This window comes from Acinonyx jubatus, chromosome A3, assembly GCF_027475565.1.
Source record: "Acinonyx jubatus isolate Ajub_Pintada_27869175 chromosome A3, VMU_Ajub_asm_v1.0, whole genome shotgun sequence".
In the NCBI taxonomy this organism is placed as follows: domain Eukaryota; kingdom Metazoa; phylum Chordata; class Mammalia; order Carnivora; family Felidae; genus Acinonyx; species Acinonyx jubatus.
In genome coordinates, this window is record NC_069388.1 from 53997797 (window position 1) to 54010043 (window position 12247).

Genomic DNA, 12247 nt, shown 5'->3' on the forward strand with positions numbered 1-12247 from the left:
AATAGCCCAATGGAAAAATGAATATGAACGGATATTTCCTAGAAAATGAAATCACCTGTCTTACAAATGTATGAAAAGATGTGTTGTCTCACTCATACAGAGATGTGCAAATTAAAAGTTCACTAATGCATTTTTCACTCAGATTGTTAAAGACCAGAGGGTTTGATGAGCCCTCATTGAGGGTGTGTGGAATTGGGCCCTCGTATGTATCACTTCTGAGAATGTGAACTGAAGTGGCCTCTGCAGGAGGGCACTTTGATGATATCTGTCCAAGTTACATGGTACCGTTCTCCTAGAGGGGTATTTCACGGATCTAATCACAAAAACGCAAAAATAACCAGTGTAGAAGACTTCGTTCTCACATTGTTTGTTCAAAACAAAACAAAACAAAAAAACAACCAACCAGATGCTGCCGGTGGAGGAGTTGTTGGGTCGCGCAGGCTATTGGGGTGCCACAGAGCCAGGAACGAGAACCAGGCACTTTGTGTGTCGAGGCAGAAGGATGTCTAAAGACAGTGCAGACAGATAGCACTACTAAATTGGGGGAAAGGGTTTGCTCATAAATACCTAACACGTTTCTGTGTAGCTGCCCGAGAAATCGATAGCATCAGTGACCTCTGGGGAGCTGCTGGGTGGGGGCTGCAGTAGGAAGGAGACTCTCCAGAAAGCCCCTTCGAATGTTTTCAAATTTGAGCCATATGACAGTATCACATACATTGTAAATCCTAAAATATACAGCAGAAAAAAAATACATGCATGTGTGTAAAGAAAGAAAAAATCGACGAGCAAGTCGGCTTTTGCCCCCAGAACGTCATTTTCCTTCCTAAAGAGCCTTATTATTTCTTAGTGTATCCTTTGCGAGAGTTTGGACCTGTGCTTTGGGTAGATTTCGTAATGCCTGATGAGTTCCTCAGGCCTCCCGCCCCCTGGCCCCGCCCTCACTGCCCCGCCCCCCTGGCCCCGCCATCCCCACCTTTGGAACTGACCACTTTTCCTGCTCTGCATGCATATCCATTGTACAGCTGCCTTCTGGACCAGGGTTTCCAGTTTGCATTTTCTCCAGACCCTTGCTCTGGGACAGCGATGGGTGTGGGGTGGAAGAGGTTCTGTTTTACAAGTTCACGTTAATTGGGTTCCTTCCTTCTTTCCTTCTTTCCTTCCTCCCTCCCTCCCTCCCTCCCTTCCTTCCTTCCTTCCTTCCTTCCTTCCTTCCTTCCTTTCTTTTCCCTTTCTTATCCCTACACCTGACCAAGCCAGCCAGGTATTTAATGGTGTTTCTTAACTGGAGGATTTCTCAGAGCTTTTACTATACTAATATCTATTGTGATCCCTAAGTAGACATATATCATATATTTTTATTATTGTCTTTCTGTGAATTCCCAAAAAGGGATATATGTAAAGTATGTTATTTTATACATTATGTATTTGTATTATATATGCAGGTGTGGGCATGTATGTGTGTATATATATGGCATGTAAGTCCTTTTTAGGTATATATTTTACATATCAACATTTACTACACACATGCACACATATGTATGTATACACACACACACACATCTGTTTCCAAGCTTAATCGGGGTGGATTGCCTTTTTTTTTTTTAATGTTTATTTATTTTGAGAGAGACAGACACAGAGTGTGAGTGGGGGAATGCAGAGAGAGAGGGAGATACAGAATTCGAAGCAGGCACCAGGCTCTGAGCTGTCAGCACAGAGCCTGACGAACTCATGAGTGTGAGATCATGGCCTGAGCTGAAGTCAGATGCTCAAGTGATTGCGCCACCCAGGCGCCCTTGGATTGCCTTTTGAATAAGGAGAGAATGTCCTGGCAGCTTAGGCAGGCTACTGTTTCACCTAATACATTTTGAGAAAGGTGTTTCTATTTAGGCAATAATTAAGTAAGAAGAGTTTTAAGATAAGTTGAAAAAGCCAAAAACCCAGCACTTAAGTATGTATTACAGGAAAAGGTGTGAGTACAGTTAAAAGTATAACATTCATACCAATTTTTGTTTAAGTGTTGGCTGTACTCATGTTACAGGAATGATATGTATATACCGTATATCCCAAGTCCTCTTGGTCTTAACAGAGCATTATAACCTAATTAGCGGGTAGTCTCATGTCAAGAGTAGGCTGTCCTCCACATTTGTATCTGGTTGTAATGGCTGCACCTGGCAGTCCCCAACAGAGCTCTGCGGTCATTTTTGGTAGGAAGGGGCTGTGCCCGTCGGCCCTGCTGTCCTGGAGATAAGCCCACTGGCAAAGCCAAAGTGCTGAGCACTTGAGGTGGGAGGGGGAGCCAAGCCTGACCCTAGAAGTGGGCTTTTCTGCCCTTAAACAAGCCTCTTTCTGAATTGAATAGAATCTTCTGTTTCACAAAATTTCTAGTTACCCAAAGCACGAAAGTTAGAAATCTCAATTCAGAAATGTCATAGTCAAAACATAGGTTTTGACCTCAGTTTCAGAATACATGTGACCTCCTACACCTGGCTGGTTATGGCGGGGGGAGGGGGGAGAGCGGGAGGAGGGCTTCTTTTCTGCACAGAGCCCGTGTTGAATGGCACTGCCTAGAGATATGTTTCGCTAATGTACTTTCTTGGCCTGGGACTTCTGGCAGCTGCCTTACTCCAGGGGACAAATTAGTAAGTTAAACAGCTGAAAATCCCACCGTTGAGTTAGCTGTGATGTTGGAGAGATAAACAGACTTTCATCCTCCTGGTCTGTCCCCTGGTGGCCAGCCAGGCCCCAGGTCCGTAGTTCAGCATCACCGGAGCAGAGTGCCAGCGGACCTGTCAGTCACAGCGAGAGGTCTGGAAAGGAGACAGTCGCTTTCAGAGCACCCGGAGCTGGCTGTGCTTCCTCGCGCTTCTGTCCTGCGCGCCATCCACAGCTCCACATCTGTGTGCTTGTGTTCGGGATGATGGGACCTCTTTGCATACCTGTTCTTTAGTCCACCTATGGCATTTGCGGACTAGACTACAGAGAATAACCCCAGATTCTTGGAGATTGGGAGCGTTCACAAAAGTGGTTTTCGTCTCCCTCTAGGAAGGGAAAGAGTAGATAGCTGGCCTTTGAGTCCTGCAACCGCGAGGAGTCCATTGTCTTTTGGCTGATTTCTCATCAACAGGCCAGGGTGTGATCGAGAATTCTGCTGCTGCAGTTGATGGGTCCTTTTTATCCTTTCTGCTAAGTGCATGGTCTTTATTACCTCTGCTTCCAGAGGAGCTGGCATCCCTATGCAACAGGACCTTGACCCACTCCTGTCCGCCGCTTACTGTTGGGGGGGGGCATGAACAGGCCAGTTTTTAGGCCACACATGGCTGGTGTCAGGGAAGAAAAACAAAGGCAGGTGGTAAGAAGATGAAAAAGCAGCCTACCTCTTCTGACTTCTCTAAAGGAACTTCTGTGGGGAGAGGGAGGAAATGTTACACTTTTGAAAACTCTTCGAAACTATAGCAAAAGCCCCTTGAAAAGCTGCTGTGAGGGCACAGGAGTGACAGCGTCCAGGTGCTGACCATCTGCAGCTCCTCGCTTCTTCAGGGGGTAACAACACTAACTGCCTGCCGTGAACCTGGGCGACTCCGTGAGTGGAAAGAATTGGGCTCTAGCATCAGAAAGATCTACTCTTTTAAAATCCCGGCTCTTTTTAAGATCCCTGAGATCTTAACATCTCTGAGCAAAGCATCCCTCCCTCAGGGTTCACGAGTATGGTGGACAGAGCCCTTCAGATCCAGAAGCACTTCCTGAATGGCAGGTGTTGGGGCATGGGGCTGCAAAGATGAATCATGTATATGCCGTGCCTCCAAGGAATTCGTGGCTTCTGTAACAGCACCGTGGTAGGAAGGGGGAGGCATTGAACTCACAGGGTCTGAGACACAATTGGAGTCTTTGTTCGTGAGGGGGTGACGGCCTGGCTATGGGACGGCACCAGTAAGAAAAGAGCAGAGAGGTATGTCCAAAGTGACCTTGAAACAGAGGATGCTTCAAACCCCAACCCTGACCAAGTTGGACAGAGACGTGGAAGGGGTGGAACTAAAACACACAGGCCAGCTCCCTTTAGCGTGCTTTGCTGTTGCCGGATGTTCCAGAACAAAGGAGTTCAGTGGTCAAGGAAATCTGGTAGTACTGGATTATAAAAAATCACCCGGCACCTTGATGGCTGGAATTGTCAGGCTGTAGTGTGTGACTGTGGGTCTTACAGCTCCAGGAGAGGGAAATGTGCAGTGTTTCCGCAGCTTAGTAGGAAAACTGGTTCATTTATCCATTTATTGATTGGCATTGGCCCTGTGCCCTGGGGATACTCAGAAGTGAAGTGTCAACTCTAGAACGATGGAAGCAGGGCGAGCTGCTCCCAGACTGCCAGAGACACTGGAGCTCTTGATTACCCTCCTGAGCAACCAGAAGGAGAAGCGATCACGGCAGCCCCGTGAGCTAAGGAGGAGGAGAACAGAAGATAAAAGAACACATTTGGGAAGGAAATGGGATTTACAGAAAAGATCCATGGGGAAGGTGAAGGAAGAATGGTCAAATCGAGAACAATTTTATTTCAGGAACAAAGGGGTGATTCTCTCTCTCTCTCTCTCTCTCTCTCTCTCTCACACACACACACACACACACACACACAAATATTTTTGTCTATGTTGAAAACAATTTAATATACGCCATGTTTTCTCTTTACCTTATAACTTCCAGTTTCTGTGTAATAATGAGCATCTAGCTCATCTAGCTTGGGTTATGATTAGAAAGGTAGTTTCTCCCCACCGCGTTGGTTTCAAGGTACATCTAAGAGATTAAACCTGTCTTTCCTTGCAGGTAATGTACAGAAGGATTCTGCAGCAGGCGGGGTTCATACAGTTCGCACAACTTCAGTTTCTGGAAGCTAAAGAGCTCTTCAGGTAATTTGAGGTGTTGGTAGCAAGCCCTCCTGTGTGTCTCTCTGTGGTCAAAACCTTCACCTAGACTGTGTGGCCATGATGGGAGATGTCGCCGCGCTTAGCTTGTGCCTCACGGGGAAGTGGTGAGGCTTCTTGACAGTGGCAGCCATCACCAACACTCGTTCCTCGCCCCCACCCCTTAGCCTCAGTTTACTTGCCCTGTGTCCTGAGGAGGGCAGAGGCTGACGAGGGCATGCCCCTAACAATCCCACGAAGAGAGGAGAAGGGAATCCCGAAGAGTGAATTTAATAACGTGAAGAATTCCTAGGAAAATACTGTTGCCCACTTTTCCTTTCCTTTGGAGATTTCACAGGAAATCAGGGTGCTTAGGAAAAGAGCGGGTGCTTCTGGGAGGACTCATGAAAACTCCTTCCAAAGACTTCACGAGGAGAATGTTCATAAGAACAACTCGGGACATACGTTTCACAATGTCTAACTAGAATAGATTCTGTGTAGTCTGGAACCTCCTAAAAGATAAAATGTGTGCTAAGCACCAGAAGAGATCCTTCACATCCAAGTAACAACCAGAGCAGGGCACCGCTGTTTTGTCAGGCATCAAACCTGCCACAGCTCCGACCTCCTCCTCTGGCACATGCTTGGTTGTAGGAGTAGGTATCTGAGTAAAGAAGGAACCACTCAGCGAATCGCGATGCCCAATGTAGCTTACACTTTGTAAATTCTGTGTGCTGTTACCATCGGTTCCTGGCAGGATCAGTCACTTCGGGGCTTAAATAGATTCTTTGTCTCTTTGGACCTGGGCGCTTTTCCATCCTGCCTGCTTTGTCCCTGCAGTGTCGAAAACCTCCTCACTTGGGTCACGGGTACATCTTTCTTCTTGGGTTAATTTGCAACAGTGGGCGAATGGTCACAATATATTCATAGAAGAGTTCGTGGATTTTGTAATAGACTCGTGTAGGGCCTGTCAGTCATTAATAGAAGGTTCCTGTCTTTCATGCTTCAGCCTCTTACTGGTTTACATTGACTGCTGCTCAGTTTTTGTCAAAAGTGTGGCTGAGGGGTGCCTGGTGGCTCAGTCAGTTAAGCGTCTGACTTTGGCTCAGGTCATGATCTCACGGTTCGGTTCGTAGGTTCGAGCCCCACATCGGGCTCTGTGCTGACAGCTCAGAGCCTGCATATGCTGCAGATTCTGTCTCCCTCTCTCTCTGCCCCTCCGCCTGACCCTGCTCGCACGCTCTCTCTCTCTCTCTCTCTCTCTCTCTCTCTCTCTCTCTCAAAAATTAATAAAAAAGACAAGTGTGGCCGAGGAAATTGACACTTGAGGAAGACACTTCAAGACAGACGTGACTCCACTTTCCCTTCCTGTGTCCATGACAGATGTTGCTAATAACGTGAATTTTTTTTCTCATTGGTGTGGGACATGTCCTCAGATTTCCTTCTCAGTTCAGTGCTAGTAGCCCCAACTGCCAGCCAATCATGGTCGGCACGCTGGGGGTCCGTACGCTCTGTGTCTGTTTCTCTAGATGTTACACAGCCTGTCCTTGTGTCCAGTCAGGCCAGCACTTGGCCCAAGCCCCAGAGCCAGAGCGGCAGGGTAAGACTGCACCCGGCTTTTACGGCCTGCCCATACAAGTCTGGAATCTGGCTGTGTGCCTATTGGGCAGTGCAGGTGCGGCTCCATGGTGTGGGTGGAGGTGCTCTGGGGGACAGTGCAGAGCACGGGCTTGGATCGGGATTTGGCCGGATCTCAAATGGTGAGAAGCTTCCCAAATGGAGTCATGCAGTCATGACCTTTTGAGCTGGATAATTTGTTACGGGCGCACTCTCGTGCATTGGAGGAGCCCTGGTCTCTACCCACTGCGTGCCAATAGCACCCTCCAGTGGTGACCAAAAGTATCTGCAGACATTGCTAACTTCCCCAGGGAGCAAAACTGCTTCCCTGGAGGACCGTTGCTTTAGGCAGAGGGAACACACAGGAAAGGCTGAGAGTCATGAAGTGTGTAAACTGGAGAGGTGATGAGGTGGCGTTGAAGCCTCGGAACATGAGAGGGACAGTGGAAGCCAAAGCTGTAAGGTCATCGGGAGCAGCTAGGAAGGGCCCTGAATGCCGAGCTCAGGGGTCTGACATTCATCCTGGGGAGGCCCAGAACCGCAGGAAGTGGGGAGAGGGCAGGAGTGGAAGAAAGGAGGGCCGGAGGCCGGAAGTTGGGGAGGAGGAGACTCAGCTTGAAGGAAGGCGGACGCAGCGAACTTTGCAGAAAGTGTAGACCCTGGGCCCTACCTGAGGTTCCCATTCATGTCTGGCGGCCCTGCGTCTGTTTCTGTACGAGGGGCCCCACAGGTAGGGCTGCTTCTGGGCCAAGGTTGAGGCCCGCAGCTCGGTAATGCCACCGCTGGCTTGTTGTGGACAAGATGAGCAGGCGCGGTGGGGACAGGGTCAGTGGTGAAGCTGAGGTGGGATGTCACCAGATGGGCTCCCTGGCCTTCCGAGGGTAGGACACCACACTGGCCATTTCAGCCGCAGCCTCATCTTATGCTCTGAGAGGCCGTCGAGAGTCACCACGGATGCGGCTTCACAAATGCTCTCGCGGCTCCTATTAGAAGATCTCTGAAGGGGATGTTGTAAGTCATGTTCTTGCAAAGTCCCTCCTTTGTGGACCGTGCAGCACACCTGGTTATAGTTTGTGCCAGGAGAAACGTCGGACTGTACTTCGCCTTTGACCGGACAGTGACGTGTTCCCTTCACGTTCCTTTCCTGGCCTCGGTTTCCAGGGAGTCCGGCGCTCCCTTGGTGTTGGGACCGCCTCGGGTGTCTTGATGTTGCATGCCGGCACTGGAGGGGGGCGTGTGTGTCTCTCGCCGTGGTCCCCTCTCTGCTGTCGGAATCGCGTGGTGGCACTCCCAGCGCGGCAGGGCTCGCGCATCCGGACGCTCGCTCCGACGTGCTCCCCCACACATCCAGCTCCCCGTTAACGTGTGCAGGCGTGCACGCCCCCCTCCCCCCCCCGTGTTGTTTTGTGTGCCTATGTGTACTCTCTCTCTCTTTTTGCTTCATTTAGTTTGACACTGTAATTGCAGAAGCGGCCAGCTTGATGTCCGGGAGCTGATCTCTCTCTACCCCTTCCTGTTGCCCACCTCTTCCTCATTCACACGGTCCCACCCTCCTCTCCACGAGTATGCAGACCTGAACCAGCTGACCCAGGGGGACCAGGAGAAGATGGCCAAGTGTAAGCGCTTCCTCATGAGCTACCTGAACGAAGTCCGCAGCACAGAGGTCGCAAATGGCTACAAGGAGGACATCGACACGGCCTTGCTCAAGCTGTACGCGGAGGCCGACCACGACAGTCTGCTGGACCTCCTGGTCACCGAGAACTCCTGTCTTCTGACAGACAGCGCTGCCTGGCTGGAGAAGCACAAGAAGTGAGTGTTCCCTCCCCACACGCGGCCAGGGGCCGCCCACTGGCCTTTCCGCCACCACAGGGAGGCTGTTGGGAAGCGGAGACTCGTCACGGGACCCCTGTGACACCGTGGCGACAGCCCAGTGCCCCTCAGGGTAGACCCCCCCCCAGCACAGTCTGCAGACCAACCGGAAGGGTCTTGGAAGGCATTAGGTCTCATGCCAGTTCTTTAATGATGCTGACCCCAGCCAGTCAGAGGCCCAGTTAGTAAAGGAAGTGATTCTGAGCCTTCATATCTGTAGCGTTGCACATAGAACTCACCCACGCAGGACGCCACGTGTGTGTTGGTAAAATCAGCAGCACACTGGAGTCATTGATGACCGGATTGCACAGATAGATAGACATCCGCATAAATAAAAAGGGGGACTTGGTCTTGTTGGTACAAGTTTATGGCTTAAAACTCTGCTTTTAGTATGAGCACGAGATGGTAGGCAGCCGCCCCTTGCCGTACGCACAAGGGCGGTTAATTGTAGTGACTGACGTGGGAAGAAGGGCCCGTGTCGTCTTCATTCTGGGCAGGTGCGAGAGGGCTTTCTTCAAAAGTGTTGGATGATCCCTAGAGTCCTGCAAGCAGTAAGATGCTTTGTCTGTGGTTTCTGTTGTGTATTCGAAGTAGCAGAAGTACTGACGAAATCCCACGGAAACCACAGGGGTTACAGTGCTGGATCCCGCTCAAATGCCGGAGACAGCTCGGGGCTTGTGATCGGCCTCAGCGTGGGTGTTCGCTCCTCCTGGCACTTTCCCTCAGTTTCCCAAACACGTCATTTTGTTTCAGAACCAGAAAATAACACTGATGCCTCGTGGTGGTGACTTGGAATGGTAGGGAGCAGACAGGGTAACTGCCTGAGAGGCTAAGGAAAAGAGGAGGGCACCAGCGAATAGTTCGTCATCTCACGAGCTTGCTCTCGGAGGGAAGAAATCCAGCATCCCCCTGTGTTCGCTTCTGCCAGTCCCCAGCTGGGGAGGGGGATGACCGGGAGCAGGACACCCCAGTGGAACTTGGGAGGCTGGAACGGCTCACCACCTGGGCAGTGTCAGTGCCATCGCTAGTCTTTTCCACTCACGAGGGAGAAAATGGGTGGTGGAGACAGTCCACCTGCTCAAGGCCATGGAGGCCCTAAGTCATGAAACCTGAATTGAAGCTCAGGGCCTAGAACCCTGGGTGCCCTCTCCCAGGGCTCACCCCCCCCCCCCCCCCCCGCTGTCCTCCACGGTGGCTGGGTGCTCTTGGCCCGTATTGCTGTCGTTCGTATTCAGACTCCTTACCCCTTCTTTCCGTAATAGCTCAGACGGCACACTTTCCGACCACTCTTTTAATACCTTGTGATGGTTGACGGTGATTATCTGAAAAGATACAGAATCGTATTAACATTTGAGGAAATTGTGAAGCCATTCCAAACATGATTTTCCATAGCACAATTATTGTTTTATTTTTCAGCTTATGCTAGACTTGAATACGATCCTTTTTGGAAGTTGAGGGGGCGTACGTTTGCACACCCGAAGTAAATAAACAGAAATGAGGATCTTTTTGTCCTTGGAAATTTGTTGTTGAACTCAATACGAATACGAGGGACCGGGGCGAGGGGCGGGGGGCGCGGGGAGGCTGTCGCTGGGTGGGCGCCACCCGCAGCTGCTGGCGGAAGAGGGTGCACTTAACGCGGTGTCTCCTTTCAGGTATTTTGCACTTGGACTGCTCTATCATTACAATAACCAAGACGCTGCGGCAGTGCAGGTTAGTGCAAAAGCATTTCAGCATTACTTAAAAACCTCTGTCATTTAGCTCCGTGTTACCTGGGGAGGAGGTTCCCAAGTTGGCGGAGGCTGCTTTTGCCCGGTCTACACCCCTTTTTACAGAATAAGAACAACAACTGTTTTAGAAAGTGACCTCCTTGACAAATGTCAGCCAAGGGCTTTCTTTTCCTTGTCTTTACGTCTCTTTCGAGGACATTATCAAGATTGAGTTTTGAAAATTTAAGAACTAAAAATACGACTTCTTACTGAGCCACAAGGCGTGGGGCACCACTGCCTTATTCGAAAACTAAGCCTGCGAATATCAGCTTATTTTAACCTCCGCCGTTAATGACACTAACCGTTGCCATTGGGGAGAGTAAATCATTATCCCCATGTCACCTGTGACAGAACTAAAGCTGATCAAGGCCAGTCACTGGCCCAGGGTCACAGCCTTGCTCCGTGGTAGAACAGGGATTTGAACCACGATTCCAGGTGGCCCTGGCAGGGATACTGCACCTGAGATAAAAAGGCATCAATCCCTAGTCTCCTCTGTCTCGTCTCGCCTCTCACGCCTTGTGACAAACGTCATCTCACACTGTCAGGAGACCTTCTCCCCTTCTGTCACTTGGTATGCACTGGTATCATTCTTTTTCTGTTGTTTTGAGAGTGGCCAAGAACATTGGCAGTATTCCCCAGGCTAATGTCAGCCCTATGACTTTGGCAAAGCTACACATGCAATCACTGTCATTAACCTGATGGCAGATGAGGTTAAAAAAAAAAAAAAAAAAAAAAAAGGTTTCTATCAACACACCCAATGGCCAAGAGTAGATTCGGGCGTCAAGAATAACGTTTTTATATTGTAAAACACATGGCTGTAAGAATTATAGCTTGATGGCAGTCTAATAATAACAGCGGGGCTATAGAGTGGGGTTTGCAAAATCCAAGTGATACGAAATAAATCTTTATATACGGCAGAACTCTACTGTGAAGAAAATGACACGTTTCCGTGTATGTGTGATTAGGTTATTTGGTTTGAGGAATACAGTGTGGAAGAAACTGGGACCATAAGAAAGGTTCATATGCTAATATCAGAAGTACAGTCTACACCAGCAGCCCTGCTTCTTGGGCCTCTTGCGGGTGGTGTGGTCCTGAAGTACGGCGCACTGGGCAGGTGGGTGAGGTCCAGGAGATGCGGCACAGGCTGAGGGGCCTCCGTCATCTCTTCCACTCCCTTGTGATGCAGCCTCATCCCGGGTTTCCGAAAGTAAGCTTTGGTTTACACAGCAGGGAAGTTTCTGGATGAAATAGCAAGGGACTTTTATTATTAGCAGCTGTCATGAGCCCCTGTGCACAAGACAGAGCACTAAGGGACAGAATCACCGGTATTTTTGAAAGCACAGTGTCTGACCCTCCTGGTCCACAAAGGACGTCAAGTCCAGGATCCCCGTGGTGGGGAGGGTGGAAACAGCCCCGCCGACGGAGGCAGGTAAGTTTCGTCTGCATCAAGATGCTGTCAGTGATCGTTTTATCTCATGAAGAAACATTTTTAATACATCTACATCTTTCCACCTATTGTGTTTACTATTCGCATTACTATGATCTCATTAGAAAGGAAAGAAAAAGAATTTGGTGCTTTATTTTCTTGATGTCCGGGACCCCGTCTTCTGTATTGCTTTATTCCTCTGAAAAACTTAAAATTCGTTTAGGCCTTCAAAGTTTAAAATTTGTCCTACTACTTTAAAGGATCCAAAGGCCAAATAAGTAAACGTGTGCCCTTCCGTAGGTAATTCTGAAAGGTATGTAACCTTCCGTTTCTTTTTGTTCTTTACTCCTTTCCAGTTATGGGTGAACATTGTGAACGGGGACATTCACGACTCCACTCGCTCAGACCTATACGAATATGTCGTTGATTTCCTTACCTATAGCTTAGACCAGGAACTCGTGTGGAAGTACGCTGATTGGGTCCTGCAGAAAAGTGAGGAGGTTTGTGCTTCATAAATGCATTGGGGGGGGAGGGGGGCGGGGGTGGGGAGAGTGATTTTAAATGATTGATTTTAACAACAACCGTCCATGTTGTTCCTCCCCTTCTAATGGCTCATCTTGAGCCTTTGGAATGCCCAGTCTTAGGAAGTTCTGCATTTCAGCACTTCTGAGATACACTGTTCCGCA

At 49.4% G+C, this 12247-nt stretch overlaps 1 protein-coding gene across 2 annotated transcripts in view; it reads left to right on the top strand.

Annotated features, from left to right (window-relative positions):
• Positions 1-12247, top strand: part of TGFBRAP1 (transforming growth factor beta receptor associated protein 1) — a 68084-nt gene that overhangs the window by 45369 nt on the left and 10468 nt on the right. For both annotated transcript variants that reach the window (XM_053200367.1, XM_027069379.2), the window contains exons 5-8: positions 4810-4892; positions 7968-8309; positions 10022-10079; positions 11918-12061. In XM_053200367.1, coding sequence (XP_053056342.1) covers positions 4810-4892; positions 7968-8309; positions 10022-10079; positions 11918-12061 — 627 coding nt within the window. The remainder of the gene's footprint in view (positions 1-4809; positions 4893-7967; positions 8310-10021; positions 10080-11917; positions 12062-12247) is intronic.